At 38.1% G+C, this 21424-nt stretch overlaps 1 protein-coding gene across 1 annotated transcript in view; it reads right to left on the bottom strand.

Annotated features, from left to right (window-relative positions):
* Nucleotides 1–21424, bottom strand: part of CUNH6orf118 (chromosome unknown C6orf118 homolog) — a 61375-nt gene that overhangs the window by 28465 nt on the left and 11486 nt on the right. The window contains exons 3-5 of the mRNA XM_027841238.1: nt 15998–16683; nt 9359–9481; nt 8370–8429 (exon numbers count right to left, since the gene is read on the bottom strand). Coding sequence (XP_027697039.1) covers nt 8370–8429; nt 9359–9481; nt 15998–16672 — 858 coding nt within the window. The 5' untranslated portion in view covers nt 16673–16683. The remainder of the gene's footprint in view (nt 1–8369; nt 8430–9358; nt 9482–15997; nt 16684–21424) is intronic.

The raw sequence follows: 21424 nt of genomic DNA, 5'->3' as shown, positions 1-21424 counted from the left end.
AAATCTCTATGTCTTTCTACATCTATAGTCTCTCTCCTGAATTACAATACAAAGCACCAACTGCTCATTGAAGATTTCAAACAAAATGTCCTGCAGGTATTTTAAACTCAACATATGTCCAAAGTAGAACTAATTATATTTCCCTCAAAATTTACCTCATTCCTCAACTTTCCTATTTCTTCCAAGAGTGTCTCCCTACTCCCAGTAATACTGGTTTGCAACCTCAGTCATTCTTGACATCAGTCCTTGACTACTCACCTAACATATCCAATTAGTTAACAAGTCTTGTCAATTTAAGGGCCACAATGTCTCTCCTATCCATTGCCTTCCCTTTACTCACAGGACCAAAACCCTCATTTATGCCCTCATCACTTCTCTTCCACATTATTGTAATAGCTGCTTTAATGGTCTGCCTCAAAGTCTTTCCCTACTCCAATCTATTCATCCCCCACACAGCTGCCAAAGCGATTTCCCTAAGGTACATGTGTGACCATATCACTCAACAAATTCAAGGGGCTTCCCATTATAGTACCTCTAGGATTGAATACAAATATCTGTTTGGCAACTAAAACCTTTCACAGTATAGGCTTCAATCACATTATTCCCCTTAAACACTGTATGGTCCAATAAAACTCACTAGCTGACATCCATAGTATCTTATCCATAGTAATAGCATTACAAACTTCATTTAAAATCTTTTCTAAAACCTTGATGAGCTAAACATAAAGCCTTTTCCTGATCTAATATAATAGTAACATAAAAAATCAAATATTTACTCTATAATCACCTATTGATGAAGCCATGCTATCTCTTTCTAAGCACAGCTTCCCTTTGCAGATTTTAAGAAACCATCCCTTCAATAACAAAGTCTACATCTGAAGTAAAGGTCAGAGGACTGTCGTTCAAAAATTCCATTCTCTTCTCTTTTTTGAAAAATAAGACAGAATGTTCTTTTCTTCTTTTCTGTGGTATCTCTCCTTTCCTCCACAATCTTTCAAAGTTCACTGACAGACTGACTCAGCAATCATATTCCACAGTTCATCCAGTATTCTGGTAAATGGTCCATCTTGATCTAGTTCTTTAAACTCACCAAAGTATTTTTTATGTTATTTCCTTACTCACGTAGCTAGGGTTTCAAATACGTATTAGTGTTGTTTATTCTGTTCCTTCCAGTTCAAAGATTATTCTTCTTGTCTGAGAAATCAGGAGCAAAGTGTTAAGTAGTTCTTTTCACCATCATTCATTACCGACATCTTATCAGCTCTTAATGTGATGTTCCTCCTTTGATAGTTGCCTTCTCCAAGAAGAGACAAATGGAAAAAAAATTCAAATAATAAAACAGCAACAACTGAGTTGAGTAAAAAAAAAATAAGCTTGTTAGAAACAGAAATAGTTGAGAACATTAAACTTCTCAGAAATCATACTTCTGTGTCTGTTTCTGGGAATACTGTATTTGTTGAGAATATTTTCTGGGTTGCACTCCAGAACTCACAGGAGATTTCAAAGCCAATTTCTTCAATAATCATTGGGTTTAAGTCAGGCAGTGCAAATGTCAGACTTCCTTTCCAAATAGCCCAGATAAAAATGAACTATTTTTGAGAATTTAATTTTATCTTCACTTAAGAAAGAAGACTTTAGGGGGACACCTAGTTGGCACAGTGGATAGAGTGCTGTCCCTGAAATCAGGAGGACCTGAGTTCAAATCTGACCTCAGACACTTACTAACTGTGTGATCCTGGACAAATCACTTAATCCCCATTGCCTCAAAAAATAAGAAAAGAAAAAATAAAGACTTTATTTAAAAAAATGAGAAGAACAATTCATGTCTGTAAAAGACTACAAATCTCATAGATACAAGATTCAAAAGCAGTAATGTAAACTAGCCTTGCTGCTTCATTAGACTACATTCCAAAACAGGCAAGACGTTTCATCTTAAAAACGAATTTCAAATGTCGCAGAATGTAGAGTTCCTTCAGATGTCTGATTCAGGAAGGCATTCTGAAATTCAACTAGACAGTCCTTTTATAACATGATAATAAGACTTCTTTATAATATTGCCTTCCAGTCATAGCTGCCCCCTCATTTCATATTCTTCAGTTTTATAGACCATGCAGTGTTTCAGCAAACACTTGGGTGGGAAAAAGAAGACTGCAGTTCCTTTCCATCTCTGCTTTCCCTGATGTCTGCTCCCAGAGAGTTATTACTCATTGACGATGTTTCTAAGAGCTTACTTTTCCATAAGAAAGCAAGTTCAGTGCAGAACACCTGGATGGGTAGACCTTGACTTACTAGCAGGGATTTCTGGGCTGCAGAAGAATAAGAGGATAGAATAAGAGAAGAATAATATGGGGAGCGACTGAGTGGCGCAGTGAATAGAGCACCGGCCCTGGAGTCAGGAGGACCTGAGTTTGAGTCCGGTCTCAGACGCATAACACTTACTAGCTGTGTGACCCTGGGCAAGTCACTTAACCCCATTGCCTAGTCAAAAAAAAAAAAAGAATAAGAGGAGGGAGTCATGTGAAGGATGCAATTAAACCACTGCCTACAGCAGGAAAAGGGATAGCAGATGGGTAACATGCTTACTTATTGCCAAGAATAAGCTGAGGGGATCTGATAGACAAAAATGGCTTCTTTTTGTGAAAATGTAGTGGAAATCAATAGATGTTGGATATGCAAATCCATGTGTAATGTGCACAAACAGATTACATCAAGTTCTCACCATTCCTCCAAGGAGATGGTTAGGGATCCTAGGATCATAGATCTAGGAGCTTAGAGGTATTCTAATCCAATCTCCTCATTTTTACAAGTGATGAAACAGAGGCCCAGAGATCAAAGTGATTTACTCAAGATTGGATAAGAAGTGTGTCAGAGCCAGGATTTGAACCTAGGTCCTCTGGATCTCAGGCTACCATGCAGAGGAAGACTACACATTAGAGAGATGGGAAATCAATCTTAGTTTCTCATCACCTCAGGTATAAAATAGGTAAGTGATTAATTTAGAGCTAATAAATATGTAGTATCTCTCTTTTACTTCATAAGAAAGAAGTAGCTTCTAAAGGCCACATCTTTAGTGTTCAAACATTAGATTTTACAACTTGAATTAGTCATAGAATGATCACGTATGGTACATTAAGTTTAAAAGTGTGATTCGTTGAGATAATTATATACTACTTTGAATTTCCTTTAAAAATGTCTTAATTTTCTGATAAGTCCTGTGATTTCAATGGAATATGGTAGTGAGGAAATTCACCCTACCAACGTTAAGTTTCCACCACCTTGGTAACTTATTTATAGTCTTAGAGAGCTGTTTGGGACATTAAGGAGTGAAGTAATGGGTCACACAGCCATACTATGTTTCAGAAGCAGACTTGGACCCAAATCTCTCCTGCTGCCTCTCCAAACTGTTGAATCTTAAAGAATGTAATGAGTTTCTGTCTACCTTATTAGGGTTAGTCTAACCTTTGGGCACCAAGGCTCACCTCCACTAAAATCCTCTCATGTCTCACTTTGGTAAAGAAGTAGTAAATGTTAAAGGAACCAATAGATTTCCCTCTCATTCAGCTAGGGAGCATCACAGGCAGAGCAGTGGGCCTGGAGTTAGGAAAACTTGACTTCAAATCTAGCTTTAGATACTTACTAGCAGGGTGACCTGAGCAAGTCATTTAAAATTTGTCTGACTCAGTTTCCTCATCCACAAAATGGGGATAATAGTAACAGCTACCACAAGCAAGGTGGTTGTAAGGATCAAATGAGATAATATCTGCAAAGTGCTTAGCATAGTACCTGGAATACAGTAGGCATTAAATAGTTTTTCCCTTCCCCCTTCTAAAAAATACTGAGGAGGATTAGAAGGCCCTGGATTATAATTCCCCTTGAAAGTGTTTGCTGACATGTGTGTGTGTGTGTGTGTGTGTGTGTGTGTGTGTGTGGTTTTTTTTTCCTATTCTCTTGCTAATTAAATAATTCCAACTAAATATTTTGCTTATAAAAGCCATGTTCTTGATCTGGTCTGCTAACAAAATGCAAAGTCAATCCAAATGATTTTTGAGTTTCCCAGACAAACTGGACTGGGAGATTGAGCTGAAAGGTACTTATTTCCCAAAATATTCCACCCTGAAGCCAGTAGCTCATGGGAAACCAGAGTCACAAGATCCATGGGTTATATTTGAATTAGACGAAATCAAGAAATGAACTGGTTGGTGTGTGAAGGTAGAGAAACTTTTTTCTCAATCCCAGCAAAGCTTCAGTTTCCAGAAACTCATGAAGATCATGAAAATGAAACACCCAAAGGGGGAAAAAACTGCTGTGAATTTCAAAAGTAAAAATGATTAAAGAGAATTCCATGTAATCAATAGATTTCTTTTCCCTATTTTTCCCCTCTTAGAAGCTTTCCTAAAAATAACTGTTTGTTTTGACTATAGTATTGATTGTTCTCTCCTAAATTTTTAGTTTTTGGTTTTCCTTCTCATAAATTGTCCTAACTAAGAGGTGTTTAATACTTCAAAGGTCCATTATTTTATGTGGGGAGGGGTGTTGCTCTCTTCACGAATATAGCTACACCTTAATTTATGAACCAGCTCTATGCAATGCTGCAACAAAATACCGAGTCATCACTTGGTGTCCTATAATGCACTGATGGGAATCCTTGAACTGAGCTAGACAAATTCTCAGCAAATAGATATAGGCCATAGCCTCAATCCTTAAAGGTTTTCAAGCTTGGAAAGACCTCCCAAAGTGTGTGTTCTGCTGACATTGCCTGCAGAACCCAGGTTCACCTTCCTTCTATAGTGAGGAGAACTTTAATGAAAATGAGCCTGGGTTCTCAGAAGTTCTACAAAGAGAATGCAAATTCTGACCTACCCTAACAAGAGTAAATGAGACACTTTTTAACTTCAGTAGCTCATTGGTTTACTTAAAACAAAAGTCAACAAAATTTGAAAGTAAATTCAATTCATAAATTTGTATTTATCATCTGAATTACCTATACTTTTTATATTAAATGTACCACATGTGATTATTCTGTGAGCAAAATGAGACGTGCTTTTTTTTTATATTCCTAGATTAGCAAAGTAAACTGATCTCCTCCCATAAAGGACATTTATTTCATTATGAAAAATGACACTGTTCTGTGGTTGTAAGGCAGGTCCAAATTATCTGGTGATAGAACACTATACAAATGTGCTTTGCAAGCCACACTCATGCACACAGCCCTGTTGGTTATTTGTATCAGCATATTAGAAACTGTCCCTTAGAAAATGTGAGGGAGGAAATATAGTTATCCCTTTGACATCGCAATTTTGACTTATGGCAGGTTGGCGTAAGAAATTAAGTGGGAATTTGGGGGGAGTTTTGTGGAAACTGCAGCTGACACGTGAAGGGTAGCAGATGGCACATAAAAAGTTTAGAAACTCAAAAAATGTGTAAAATATATGTATAGTATTGCATAATGTCAACATATTTTATTTTTTAATACCATAATAATTCAGACTTCTTCTCTGGTACAAAAAAATTTTATGCAGATTTTCTAGTTCGTAGGTTTCACCATGTCCCTAATCTCCATGATGTGGAAGGGATAACTGCAATTATTAGCCTCTAACTAATTGACCCCTCCCTTAAGATCCCAGAAATATCGAACTAGAGTAGGAGGGGGCTGCAGAGGCCATCTAATCTAACTCCTTCCTTTCACCAATGAGGAACCTGAGGACCAGAGAATTGGGGTGAATTGCCCAAGGTTGGTTATACCAGTGGTAAGTAATCAAAAGAGGATTTGAATGAATGAATGAACTTACCACATACTTAATGCCAGGCATTATGCCGAAGGGTGGAGTTGCAAATACAGAAAGCAACATAGTCCCTCAAGGAGTTCATATTCTAAAAGGGGAAATCCACACATATTGGGTAGTGGTCACCAGGAAGGAACATTTTGATCTAGGAGGTTGCAAGGCAATTGAACAACATGCCCTTTCTGGGAATGATAGTGTTAATTTGACTACTGTTCTTGAACTAGAGGCAGAAATTTGGTTAAGGGGAGAAGAATGGCAGTAATGAATGAAGAGAGCCAGAATTGGGGGTGCCTAGATATGGTGAACCCACACTTTTAGGAAGTCAAGAGTTGGATTATAAATTGGGAAGTGGGGGTTGGAACAAGCATGGCATAAGGATGGACAGAATACATCATGGTAGGTCTGGAGACATCTGGATACGAAGAACTCTCACCCTCAAACTACAGAGTAAGGGCTCTTTCTTCTATGCCATGCTTCCTCCTTCTAGAAAGGACTTGCTTCCCAGCTCTATCAAAGTCTCAGTCCTCCCTTTCATCATTTGAGCAGCCCTGATGTGGAAACAATAAAACTTAGGCATGAAGTTAGGGGAATGATGAGAGTTTGGCTACATAACCTCAGGGCACCTTCCTCCTCCTCCTCCACAGCCTAAGCAACATCACATGTGAAGCCTGGTGAACTCCCACTCTGGCAGATGAGCTCCAGCAGTATCCTTCATTCTGAACCTTGCTTTCTTTCCATCTAGATATATGATTTCCTGTATGTGAGTTCAAATGCACTCATATTAAAGCTCTATTGTCCTACACATTTGGGTCTGTCTGATTCTTTTTTTTTTTTAATTCTATGTCCCAAGACTTATAGAACAGATTGGGGCAAGCTTTTAAATACTTATTTGGCCAATAATCCAATAGGATTTTAAAACTCTCAGTCGTGCAAAAGATTTTTGTTTCGTTTTTACTATTTTCTTTTTTTTCTGCCTAATGACAAAACATTTCTTGGAGAAAGAGGGGAATTGACAGCAAACTGAATGGTTCTTAAAAGGGTTTAAAAGGCTCTTTCTACCTGCTATAAAACTTGGTAATCCATTAGCATGTCCCTCATTTGTCTTTATTGTTCACTCTAATAAGCTTTTTTTTTTCAGACTTTGCCACAATATCCTCCAATGTCATTTCACCCAGAACTCCTCACTTTAGAACATCTGTCTTCTCCCCCTGGAATGTCCCTTCCCCAAGATGGCCACTTTCTTCCATTGTGAAGCTTCTCCCGAGACTTTCATTTTGGGGAGGAGTCCAGGCCAGCCAACTTTAATTCTCCACAAAAGGCACCTTGTCCCCACCTTTACTGCTTCCTTTTGTGAATATTCTTTCCCCATTAGAATGTAAGATCCCTGAGGGCCAGGATTCTCTTTTTGCTTTTATTTGTATCCCTGATGCTTAGCACAGTGCCCAGCACACAGTGAATGCTTGATAAATGCTCTACCCTCTAGATACATTTCAGCTTCTCATTTTCTTCTCTTAATATTTCCTAAAATGAAGCCCTTTGGAAAGCCAAGGTATCAGGCACGCACCTTTAGAGCTGGAAATCATTGAGTCCAACACCTTCATTTTACAGGGTGAGAAAACTGAGGCACAGTGAAGTGCAAATGAATTGTCTAGGTTTATATAGTTAGTATCTAAGATAGGATTTGAACCAAGTTCTTCTTAACTCCAAATCCAGTACCTTATTCCCTATACCATACTATCTTATCAGTTCATAGGCATGTGGTATCAAAGATGAACTAGACTGGGTCTTAACAAAGTCCTTTGCAGTCAAATGCTGAGGAATGATAAGCTCTTAGAGCTGTCAATGGCACCACTTGTTCACCAGCATGAAATGTGTGTTTATTAACAAGCATGTCAAGAGAACATTGGGGGCAGAGAAAGATGCTAGATTTCTATAATCTCTTGTCATTTCTTTAAAGTAGCTCTCCTTTCCTTTACTTACTTTGAAATTCATGTTGAAATTATCTTGAAATTGAAAATGCAGTTGAAATCTAACTCAGCTTTAGTATTTCTGTGAATTGGAGGATTATAGTAAGAGATGGTTAAAAATGAAATGTCACCTCAGGGAATTTATATGTCAGATATTTTTTTTCCTTAGCTTTCCAATTCAAACGACATGGAAGAACACCACTCTGAATGAGCAAGACCTTTAACAAGTGATGTTTCTGAATTAGTTTTGAGTTCAATGATCACAAGAAATAAGGCAAACAGTGTTGGGAAGTAGACATCCTTATCCTGCTGCAATGAATTTGTAAAACCCATTTGTAGTTAATGCATGAAAGGCTTGCATGTAGATGACTGCCAAAGCAAGTTCCTTTCTTAAGTAGGATGACTGTCCTTTCTGCACTACTGTTTATTACATTAACTTGTTTAGCAAACTTTTTCCCATAGTGCAGAGCTCAAACTTGATCTAAACATTGAAGATCTCCAAATAGTGAAGCTCACAGGGGAGGCCTTCTTGAATATGAGGGAGAAATGATTCATGAACCACATGCTTCACCTGAACATTTAAACATCCTATTTTAAGACTTTCATGAGTAGCTATTACCTTGCACTGGATGGAAGACTGGGAATCCAGAAGAACTGCCATATAGAGTTCATATTCATTCTAAATCAATAAAAAGCATTGAAACGTGTTATAAGACAAGAGGGCACAATATGCAACTAAACAGGTTAAGGTAGTCCTTTCTGAAAATTTTCTAACATTGTAAAAATCTCCTGACAAGGATTTCTACTCTAAATAATAAATTATGTTTCAGGCTATGACCTATTGTTGAACAGTTCATTTTATCATTTGGGTAAATTTTTAAAAATGCATTGTCCCCAAAAAGACATTTCTTCAATGTCAATTTTCAGTGTTCCTTGACCTAGTACTTCATAGTGTCAAGATTATATGACCTGATACATGCTTCATATAATTACTTTGCGCCACAAGACCAAAGTCAATGGATTTGGTTTGCAGCATGCCATCAATGGAAACACATTACAAAACCTAGAACTTTCTGAGTGAGCATCCTGCTGCCACTTTGGATTCAAAAGGGACCTTCTTATTCTAATTCAACTTCAGCAACAAGGGTCATTTTTTGTCATGAAATATTAATAAATTACTAAACCTAAGGCTTCTCTGTTGAACATAAGCAATAATATTTAACTATGACCAACAGTTACAGCTTCTTTAGCTCATATTTCAAAACTGTATAAAGGAAGTGATTTTGTTGGTGTGAGTACTTGCGCTAATGAAGATTGCAACCCATCTATAACTTCACTGCTGGGCTTTGAGAGCTGCTGTGGTTAAAGAAAAAAAAAATCAACCAAAAACCTATTACCCTACAGCTGACCCTGGAATGAACCTCTTCAAATTTAGGAAGCTAGTCCTTTAAAGACAGTTATAAGTCACTATTTACTTTAGTGAGCCTTACAATTTAGATTATGCCATGTGAAAATATATGGGCCTTTCTGATTGGGGTTTTGGTAAAAAGGTACTATTCGGGAAATTAAAGAATTCAAAAAAAATGTAAATGTCTGAGGTTATATTACCTTCACTTCCTTCAAGAGATCACCAAACATAAGAGAGCTGTTACAAATGTCCTCAAAGATGTTCCCAAACACATGCAGTCTGTTAAATTCGGGGGCAGCATTATCATGAATTTTCTGGAGTTCCTTGAAGAAAATCAGAATTAGCAATTCATTTAGGATGCTTTCTTTCCCTACTAACGTTTTCCCCCCATTATTCATTCTTCCAATTACTGTAATATGCCTGTGATATCTTAGTTTCCCAATAGAAGAAATATTCTCCCTTTACTCAATAATTCACCAGATATTTCCACTTATCCCTCCACCATCTTTTTCCAAAATCAATTTTTTGCCTCCTCCATTTCTACAGCCATATGTCATATCAGAGTTTGCTTATTTCATATATAGACAACTATAAATTCCTCCTTCCTGGCCTCCAACCTCCAGACTCATGCCTTTAACTAGGGGGGGAAGGGGAAAGTCCTTTGCCAGCCACTTGAACAATTTTAGTCAAAGTCACCTGGTTCCCTGGGTACATTACCACACTTCTGAGGGTCTCAAACCCTCAACTTCCCTTAGAATTTACCTAACCCCATTTAAGCCCTTGTCATATTTTCTTGCATAGATAATTGCCAGGGCTTCTTAATTGTTTTCCCTCCTTCCAGTATCACTCTTTATCAGCTCTTCCTCCACATTTTTTAAGGCATATTTATTGTACTCCCTCCCTCAAAAACTCTTCAGTGGCTCCCTTTTGTTCACAGAATTTCTCAGAGTTGAATAGGATATAGCAAGAAGTCCAATCCATACCTGAACAAGAAACGCTTTTACAAAATTCCTGAAGCTCTGGTTTTGCTTAAAGGCAGTGTGATGGTAAATATTTAACAATCCACTCTGTATGTACTGCATATTTTTTTAAAACTTAATCTGAATTATTAACAATTTCTCTATCACTTTTTTTAGTCTAGACAACTAATAAAACAATAAATTAAACCCTTATTTGTAGTGTTTGCTGATTTTCTATTCTGAGTTTCACACTGAAAATCTATCAGTCAGCTCATGAACCAGTTTGAGCTGGCTACAGGACACCCTTGCTTAAAGACCTACAGTGAGGGGACACTACCTACTTTCCAAGGCAGCCCAATCCACTTTTGGATAACACTAAGTGTTAGGAAGTTTCTTCCTTAGAGAGGGCTGAAATTTACCTCTTTGCAACCTTTACCCATGGCTTCTGAGCACAAGTTTTCTAAAGTCAAGAAGATTCAGGGCAGGGTCAAAATGGCAGAGTAAAAGTAGTGACTTGCTTGAGCTTTCCCTCAGACCCCTCCAAATACCTGTAAAAAATGACTCTAAACAAATTTCAAAGCAGCAGAACCCTCAAAAAGACAGAGTGAAACAAATTTCTAGCCTAAGACAACCTAGATGGTTGAATGGAAAGGTCTATTGCACCAGGCTGAGAGAGGAGCACAGTTCAGCGTAGGTGCACAGGCAAAGACCTGGCCTCAGTGAACCAGAGATGGAAAAAGAAAAAGGAAAAGAAAAAGGAAAAGAAAGTCAAGAAGATGAAGATCTCTTTTATCTGGCAGCTCTTCAAATACTTCTATCCAAACATTTCCGGTTCCATCATGTGATAATAGCTAATACTTACATAGTGCTTTAAGGTTTGCAAAGTGCTTTACATATGCTATTTTCCACAACCCTTTGAGATAGGTGTTTTTATTACCCTAATTTTAGAGAAGAGAAAACTGAGTCTGAGAAAAGTTAAGTGACTTGCCCAGAAGTTAAGTGAGGAAAGATTTGAACTCTTGATTTCAAGTCCAACATTCTATTGACTATATCACCTAGATGCCTTGATCCCCATATGGTATAATCTTGAAGTCATTTACAAATTTGGTCACCTTCCTCTGGATGATCTCCAACTAAAAAAAAAATGACCCTCTTAAAATGTGGCACCAAGAAAGGAGCATAATACAAGATCTACAGAAAATAAAGTATATCACCTCTCTAGTTTTTGGCACTATTTCTCTCTTAAAGAAACCTCTCTATTTTCCATCTGCTGCTTCCTGGTTTCAACTCTAAGGAACAAGTTACCCCTCCAAGAATAAGCTCATCAGTTCCAAACTCACTATCATGCTGCTAACTCAGGCCTAATTGACACCACCTGTCTTAGCCTCCTCTTCCCTCTGGAGGGCTAGAGGGCAAAATATCAAACTTCTCACAATGCCTTCCTTTATAGAGGGCAGAAACTGGACTCTCAGATCACTCTACTTTGCATCTGATACCCTGCCTAGTTTCAACTCCATTGAATAAGATGCCCCAGCACCAAGGTCTTCCCCCCGCCCTCTTTCCTGCCCTCCTTTTTGTGTTGACTTTCCCCCTTAGATTGCAAGCTCATGGAGGGCAAGGACTATCTTTCTTCTTATAAATTGTATCCCTTGAGCTAGACAGTGTCTGACATTTAATTGATATTTATTGGACTGTATTGGTGATACCATTAGCTATCTTGGGTACCATATCACACTGTTGACTCATGTTGAGCTTGTTGTACATTAAAATGACCAAATCTTTTTTTTTTCAGATTAGTTGCCATCCAACCACAACCTTCCATATTTTTTATTGCAAAACTGATCTATTCATGTGTATAAGAATGTACATTTATACCTACTTACTGGAATCAGCCAATCATATCAACTTTTTGAGCTCTTTTGAATTCTCTTATTCAAAATGTTAGCTAATTTTGTCAACTGTATGTCATATTTAAATTTGCTAAGTATGATATCAATGCTTTATCCAATTCATTAATAAAAGTGTTGAGCAGCAGAGTACCCCAGGCTGACATAAAAACATGAATGACTGTAAGTCTGGCAACTGAATCAGCTCAGAATTTCAACTATTACTGTCTTATGCACCTCAAGTAAAGTTTTATATCTCAACACTTCTTAATCCTCATCTTCCTGCCACATTGCCTATTGACTATTGTCCCCAGGTCAAAATACAAATCTCTCAGCATAGCACTTACAGTCCACCATATCACTTTAACCTACCTTTCCATCCTTTTTCACAGCACCTCCTTATATATGTATATGCCATGTTTTATTCAAACTGGACTGGGGTCATCATCTGTGCCTGGAGTATGCTCCTGCTGATCTCTGACTCTGAAAACCCTTGTCTTCCTTCAAAGCACAACTGACATGTCACTGCTTCCCAAGAAGTCTTCCCTGCCCCCACAATCACATTTTGTTAGTGCCCTCTTTCTCCTCAAATACCATGTCTATGTTGTATCGTTTGAAAAAATGTAAGCCCTTCAGGGCTTGTCAATATTTTTTTCTTCCTGTTACCAACATCTAGGTTTTAAAAATGAAAATCTATAGTGGACTATGTCTGTATAGACATGCAATCAATATGAATAATTATAATGACAATAATAATGGAAGACGTCTATGTAGTGTTTTAAGTTTTAAAGTATTTTAATAGATTATCTCACGATTCTCACAACAGCCCTTTGAAGTAGTTTCTACATTTATCTGCTTTTGATAGATGGGAAAACTGACTTTCAGAGAGGATAATAAAGTTCCTCCTGGTTATAGGACGAGTACATATTAGAAGCAGAATTTTAATCTCCTGGATAGAAAGTTGTAGATAATACGAGAAGACACCGTGCTTACTTTTTGTTGACTATTAAAAAGAATTTTACTTGATAGAGCAAAATACTTCCTTAAAATTTCTCCTCCAAGAAGTTTACTCTCATGCGTAGCTCAAAATCAAACCAGATTCATTAAAGATGAGTTAAGAGATAACATTATTCAGTGACCTTCTGATTATTAATACCAAGGGAGGCATAAAACAAGGAAAGGTGTGCTCACCAAAAGTGATTGCTGCTACTATTTAAGACGTCCAGGACAAAGTCCAAAAGGAAGAGGGATTCCCTGTAAAATAGTAAGATGCTCCAGAGACACCATTTTGCGGATGAAATTGTACATTTTGTATTAAGCTCCTGAACACTGCAGATGCTACTATATCAAATCTATAACAACTCTTAGAAGAGTTCAGCTTAACAACACACACACACACACAGAGTAAACAAACAAGTAGAAAAGGAATGCCAATGTAATGAGGCATAGTCTAAGTTAGATTGACAGAGCTTGTCCATTAAAAATATATATCTTGGACTATCACTCTGGATAATGAACTGGGCCCAGAAAGGAATAAGAGGAAGAAAAGGACCAGATCATCTTTGGGAAATTGTGCAGTGCTTCTCCTTATATTCAAGCTTCTCCTAGGAAACCCAGCTATTTAGCAACAGTATTCTTACAGTGATGCTGGATGATTGCAAGATCACTCACAAGCACCAAAGAGAAATATGCACTGGGTTAAAAAATAAGCTACAATATGTTACTGATGGAGAATTGTTTAGGAGAAGCAACCTAAATGACACCATTGGACAGCTGTGTGACTAGAACTGAAAGTAGATCATTTACATGAGAGATAAACAACCCTCCTGCTCTAGTGGTGTTTATGCACTGTCAAAAGACCTAGGGGAAGGCTCTCACTCAGCATGTTGGATAGTCCCCTGTGGAGGATTTATGAGATAACATGGACAAAAGGATCAAGAGTCACATCGGTTGGGCCAACATAAATATGTTATGAACTACTCTATCGAAAAGATTACTACATAAAAAAATAAATAAATAGCAATTCCATCAAAGTACAGAAGTGCCCTCAGTTGCTTTATTTCATGTAGGTTAATTAGCAAAGGTTTGTTGAAATGAATTGAATTATACCTTCTTAATTATCTTTCCTGTATGTTTGTTTTCCATTACTTAAGCTATAACTTATTTTCTGTTCCTTTTTCTTTTTATCTTCCATTTTAGATTTTAAGCCTATGCAACACCATAGACTGAAATTTCTGTTAAGATTCTGTTTCTAGGTAAGATTAGCTTATTTTGTATTGTTCTGTTTTTATACCTAGCCCGTGATTTGGTTTGTGTAGAGAATTCCTGTATAGAAATCCTATCTACCAAGGCAGTCAATTAACTTCTGTGGTCCTCAGAAACTGATTAAACTAGATGATCTCTGAGATGCCTTTAAGCTCTAAGTTTTCAAATGTTCTTTAGTCTGTTTGTCCATTAGTGCTGATTGCATTAGAGTTAAGCCTGGTTTGCAACTGTGGCAAGTGAAATTTAACAAAAAGGTAAACTGAGGCACATTGCTCTGAGCAGTATAACATTTATTAACAAGGACATGCTGTCTGTCAATAAATGGGTCAATGAATTGCCTCCACTTATGCCAAAGACCCCGAGCAAAAGGATAATTCCCCTTTTGTAGGTTTTGGGGAGTATAGAACAAAGAACAGAACAGAGTAGATGACATCATGAGATCGAAGACAACGTGATTGGTTATAGAGCTGAGGAGCAAGGAACAATATGATTGGTTGGAAGTTTGGTAATGGTGGCTAGCAATGAACCCCTCCTTCTCTTTTAAGAGTCCAAGTGCAAAATAGTGGGCCAGACTTTTGGACAGCAGACCAGATATCATTGAAGGATCGCTCAGTGGTGTCAAGATGTTAGATCTGATTTCCTTGTGTTCACATGTGTCCCTCAAGGTCAACTAAATTCCTTGAGGCAAGAACACATCAGTAGCTGGATTTTTAAACTTAACCCATAATAAATCAGCTGAATTCTGAACCAAGTACAGAGACAAAAAAATCATGACAAGTAGTTTGTTACAGGACAAAATCAATTGGTTGTAAACAGGATAAAATCAATGATACAGGATCAATTCACTCTTCTCACTGCCAAGTCCTAAACATATGGGTCATGATTGAGTCAGTGCTGGAGAAATTCAAGTCCAGAATTTTTTTTTTTTTAGTGGTAGGATAGGCTAAGGTTAAAGGATGTATTTAATATCATTAAATAACTTGAAGTAAAGGGAACTGACATTGCTTGGTGTTATAATAGAATATAAGCTACTTAAGAGCAGGTATCATTCACTATTTGTCATTGTATCTCCAGGGCATAGCACAGTGCCTAGTATATGGTAGGTGCTATATAAATGCTTGTTGATCAACTGCAAGGATTCACTGCCACTATATTATTAAATGAAAGAAATTGGAGCATAAGTTATTGAAAACAATCCAAATACAAGTTCTTAATCATTTAATGCTAGTAATAACTGAAGATACTGCTAACAAGTATCAATTGAGAAAGGTTTCAAAGTTTATTCAGCAGCCATTGATATAGGTATGCATTCCATGCCAATTTTACTTGGCAGTGTTGGAGGAGAAGAAAGTAGAGGAGAATGAAGAAAAGGGGGAGGAAGAGGAAGAAGAGGAAAAGAAAGAAAAAGAGGAGAAAAAGAATAACAATAAAAAAAACAAGAAAAACGAGAAAGGGGGAGAGAATAAGAAGAAGAGGCATTTATATTATACCTTTAAAATTCACAAGTCTTTTTACATCCATTATCTGAGCCTAACCACTCTGCAAGTAGCGTACTACAAATATTATTATTTCCATTATTTCCAGATAAAACACTTGACACAAAGAGAGGTTAAGTGACTTGTCCATAATCACACAGCTAGTAAATGTCAGGCTTGGTCCAATTTCCAGAATCACATAGGTGTAAGCTACCCTAAAGTTTTGGAGTGATGCCAAAGTGGCACAAGATTACCTGTTCCAACTTCTTTTCATGGCTTTTGGCAACCTTACTCCCAGTGAAATCACTTTCCACAAGATCTTGCTTTGCAACCACATCCTTTTCGAATTGCAAGAACTTAAGAAACTTATCCTTTTTAGTCACACCAGACAAATAGGAGCTAATAAATTGGTATTCGTCTCTGGAAGAAGAAGAAGAAGAAAGACACTGGCGACTATTTTTGGTTGATTTATACTTCAGCAGTCGGAGCTCTGGCAATCTGAGATCTTTCTTAAGCATTTCATCATGTAGTTTCTTTCTCTCTTCCTTGAGTTTTTGTTCAAGTGCTATATCAGAGACTGGAAGGTGAGGAAGTAAACCACTTTGTGATGGAATATCCAAAGTCTTCAAGAAGCCAGCACTATCAGAAGCATCTGAGACCAGAGCAGTATTAACGGTAAATTCAGACAAAGCATTTTTCATCTTTGCTGATTTCTCATCAAATTGATCTTTTGGTACAGTCTGTTTTCTGATTGGCCCAAAGGAACCAGACCAGAAACAAGTGGGCTTATTGGGATTAAAGAGTTTTTTGGGGTTGAGGTGTCCTGAGGTATAAAGTTTAACATCATCTCGATGTATTCGTTGTAGTTCATTTAAAAGCCCAGAGAGTTTCCACCCCTGATTGGGGTTCAGCCTTGTAGAATTTTTCATCCTTAAGCAAACTGTTCAAAAGAAAACAAAGAAATATTAAAAGCCACTATCTAAAGTTACATAGTAAGAACATTTAATATTAATAATAATAATGCCAGATTTAAAGTCTACAAAGTACTTTGCCTACAATCCTGAGGGGTAGGGCAAGTGTTCTCATTTTAAATGTGACAAAAATTGAAGCTTATGGTAGGAACCAAGAGTTGGACTTGCCTCTTTATTTTTACTAACTTCTAATAGAAATGTAGCATTAGCTTCAATAGTGATTGTAGGTAGCAAAGATTATTCTGAGAAGAGGTCAATTAGGTTTCATAGATTACTAAAGGGGGTCCTTGATCTTAGAAACCATCTAGTTTCACCTCTGTTTTACTGAGGTTCTGAGAATTTTAATGAATTACCCAGGATCATACTACTACTACTAAATGTAAGAGGCAAAATTTGAAAATCATCTCCCCTCTTACTCAACATCCTGCTAAGTGCTGATAGAAGAAGTCACACAACCATGCTGACTAGGTTCACTACAAGTATATGTTCTCTAATCTCAACTGGGCCCTCACTCCTGCAGGACAATTCTTTCCTAATGGACTCATTTCTCAGACTCTCCACAGTGAGATTCTCTAGTGTATTAGAACCAATCCTTCTCTTCTCTCAAGTTTTCTACTCTCCTTTCCTCCTCCCTCTCAAAAGAAAATCTCACCTGCTACCTTTCTGAGAAGATAAAGGACCATGCTCTTCCCCCTATTCCTCATCTCAAAATTCCTTTTAAACTCCATTCTCTCCTAATTTATTCTAGTACCTGATGAAAAGGTGGACCTCCCCCTTGCCATGGCCAGCCTTCCATTTGCGTTCTCAATTCCATTGAAATAACAATACATCTTACATCTGTCCCCTTGTCTTCATTCACACAGGCACAACCCAACCTCACTACCTCTTTTCTGGGCTATTTAATAGCCTCCAAACTCATCCCCCTGCATCCAGTTACTCCTCTTGCCAATCCATCCTCCACAGAGCTGCCAAAATAATATTTATAAAGCACAGGTCTACACATGTTGTGCTGGTTATGAAGTTCCAGTGTTTCCTATTCTCCTGAGGACAAATTTTCCTTGTGTGTCATGGACCCCCTTTAGCAATCCGGTGAAACCTAATTGACCTCTTCTCAAAATAATCTTCGTTACCGACATTCACTATTGAAGGTAATGCTAAATTTCGGTTAGAGGTTAGTGAAAATAAAGAGGCATTTTTTTTTTTCCCCATCCAAGTTCACAGACTCCTTGAAATCTGTCTACAAATCCCTTGGGGATCCATGTACTTTAGCTTATGAAACATTGCTCTAGGATAAAATACAAACTGTTCTGTCTGATATTTAAAGCCCTTCATAAAACTTAGCTCTAACCTACACCTCCAGGTTAATGGAATATTACTTTCCTTCAAGCAATCTATGTCCCAGGTAAATTGGCCTAGATATTGTTTCCCCATCCATGATATCATACCTCTTATCTCCATTCCTTTACACAGGCTCTCCCCCATGCTTAGAATGCCCTCCTCATCCCTGCCTTCTAAGATACCTAGCTTCCTTCAAAGTTGGACTTAGGCCAGGTTCATGTCTGTAATCCTTGCTAAAGAGGAGGTTGATGTTGTTGAATTGCTTGAGTTTGAGGGTTCTAAACAGCAATGGAATAAGTCGATCCAGTGTCCACATTTATATTGAGCATTTGGAAGTATGAGGCCTAAGGAGGGATTCACTTGTCCAGGTCAAAAACAAAGCATATCCATTAAAACTCTGTGAAAATCAGTAGTGAGTTCAAGGCTGTGAGTGGTTGGCTGATGACATCTGTCCAAGCTGGATGAGATAGCGACCCTACCCCCAGAAAATTGGTTCATTTGTCACTTCCTAAAGAAAGGCCATCCGGATTCCCTAGTTGCAAGTACCTTTCCTACAGAAGGTATTTTTTAATCCACTTTTATGCCAATCTGGTTTCATTTTCTTGTCGTCTACTCCCTGCTCTGAGAGTAGGGATGGTTTTGTATTGTTTTGTTTTGTTTTTGTTTTTTGTTTTCTCCATCACCAAGCACAGTGCCCTGAATTCACCTAACTATACTATCTTCTTTTTCTTCTTTTCTTTTTTTATTTTTAACTTGTGTTTTTAAAACTTTGGATTACAAATTTTCTCCCTTCCTCCCTCCCCACCCACCCTCATTGAAAAGGCAAGCATCTCGATACAGGTTATAGATGTGCAGTCATGCAAAACACTTCCACAGTAGTCCTGTTGTGAAAAACTAAGTATATTTCCCTTCATCCTATCCTACCCCCATTTATTCTATTCTCTCTTTTGACCCTGTCCCTCCTCAGAAGTGTTTGCTTTTCATTATCCCCTCCCCCAATCTGCCCTCCCCTCTAGCAACCCCCTGCTGTCTTGTCCCCTTCCCCCCTTATTTTCCTGTAAGGTAAGATAGATTTCCATACCCTATTGTGCATGTTATTCCCTCCTTAAGCCAAATCCTATGAGAATAAGATTCACTCATTCCCTTTCACCTTCTGCCATTTCCCCTCTAGTGTAAAAGCCTTTTCTTGTCTGTTTTATGTGAGATAATATACCCCATTCTACTTCTCCCTTTCTACTTCTCCCAATATAATCATCTCTCACCCCTTAATTTTATTTTCCAGATATCACCCCTTCATCTTCAGCTCACCCTGTGCCCTCTATCTATCTATACACACATATAATTTTTTTCCCTCCCACTACCCTAATACTGACAAAGGACTCATGAGTTACAAATATCATCTTTCCCTACAGGAATGTAAGCAGTTCAACCTTAATAAGTCTCTTATGTTTTCTCTTTCCTATTTACCTCTTCCATGTTTCACTTTAATATTGTATTTGAAGGTCAAATTTTCTATTCAGCTCTGGTCTTTTCCTCAGGAATGCTTGAAAGTCCCCTATTTCATTGAATGACTATTTTTTACCCTGAAGGATTATACTCAGTTTTGCTGGGTAGGTGATTCTAGGTTGTAGTCTTAACTCCTTTGCCCTCCAGAATATCATACTTCATGTCCTCCGGACCCTTTATGTAGAAGTTGCTAAATCTTGTGTTATCCTGATTGTGTTTCCACAGTACTTGAATTGTTTCTTTCTGGCTGCCTGCAACATTTTCTCCTTGACCTGGGGATTCTGAAATCTGGCTATAATCTTCCTAGGAGTTTTCTTTTGGGGATCTCCTTCAGGAGGTGATTGGTGGATTCTTTCAATTTCTATTTTGCCCTCTGGTTCTAAAATGTCAGGGCAGTTTTCCTTGATAATTTCTTGAAAGATGATATCTAGGCTTTTTTTTTGATCATGGCTTTCAGATAGTCCAATAATTTTTAAGTTCTCTCTCTTGGATCTCTTTTCCAGGTCAGTTGTTTTTCCAATGAGATATTTCACTTTCTCTTCTATTTTTTCATTCCTTTTGATTAGTATTACAGTGCCTTGATTTCTCAAATTGTTACTAGCTTCCAATTTCTCCATTCTAGTTTTTAAGGAAGTATTTTCTTCAGTAAGCTTTTGGACTTCCTTTTCCATTTGGCCAATTTTGCTTTTTAGAGCATTCTTCTCCTCATTGGCTTTTTGGATCTCTTTTGCCATTTGGGTTAGGCTATTTTTTAAGGTGTTATTTTCTTCAGTATTTTTTTGGGTCCCCTTTAGCATCACTCTCAGTTTTTCCTCTACTTCTCTTACTTGCTTCTCAAAATCCTTTTTGAGCTTTTCCATGGCCTGGGACCAATTCATATTTTTCTTGGAGGCTTTGGATGTAGGAGCTTTGGCTTCGTTGTCTTCTTCTGGTTGTATGTTTTGATCTTATTTGTCATCAAAGTAAGATAATATAGTGTGACTCTTTTTGCACAGTTCGCTTATGATCCCAGCCAATTACTTGAGTTATAAACTCTTTGTTAAGGTAGGAGTCTGTTTCCAGTGTGGAGAATGTACTGTCCCAAGCTTCAGGGGTTTTGTGCAGCTGTTTTCAGAGATACTTCTCGGGACCTGTAAATTTTCAGTTCTTCCAAGGTACTATGATCAAGGGCGAGGTGTTTACTCCTTTCCTGGCCTGTGCTCTGGTCTATGACCACTCTTTCCTGTCTTGGAACTGTGAGGAGGGTTTCCTCTCCACAGCCACTACAAGCTCCAACATGCCAGTGCTCCTCCTTGCCCCAGGACTGTCCCTTAGAACTGTGACCCAGATCCAAGCACAGGTAAAGCAAGAGATTTCTGCCTCAGCAGAGAGATCCCTGCAATCCCCCTCTGATTAACCACTCAATTCCCCCTCAGTCTGTGGGATGGAAGCTCAGGAGGTAGCCACGGCCCGCGCTCAGTGCTTGCAGCTGAGACATAGCTTCTCTCTCACCAAAGTCACAGACTTTTCCCACTGACCTTCCAAATTGTTGTTGGTGTTCATGGGTTGAGAAGTCTGGAAACTGCCACAGCTACCCACGATTCAGTCCTCTGAGGCCTGTTCCAGGTTTGCTGTGGCCTGCACGCCCACGCTGCACTGGGATCCTCTCCCAGTCCAGAGCGATATACTTTCTGATCAACCATCCAGGCTGTCTTTGGCTGGAAATTTGTTTCACTGTCTTTTTGTGGGTTCTGCTGCTTTAGAATTTGTTTAGAGCCATTTTTTATAGATATTTGGAGGAGTTTGGGGGAGAGCTCAAGCAAGTCACTGCTTTTACTCTGCCATCTTGGCTCCGCCCCTCCTAACTGTACTATCTTCTGGCCTATA

Source organism: Vombatus ursinus, unplaced genomic scaffold (assembly GCF_900497805.2).
Source record: "Vombatus ursinus unplaced genomic scaffold, bare-nosed wombat genome assembly UNPS02014857.1, whole genome shotgun sequence".
NCBI lineage: Eukaryota > Metazoa > Chordata > Mammalia > Diprotodontia > Vombatidae > Vombatus > Vombatus ursinus.
Note: the sequence above shows the minus strand (reverse complement) of the source record. Positions and strands in the feature narration are given on the sequence as shown.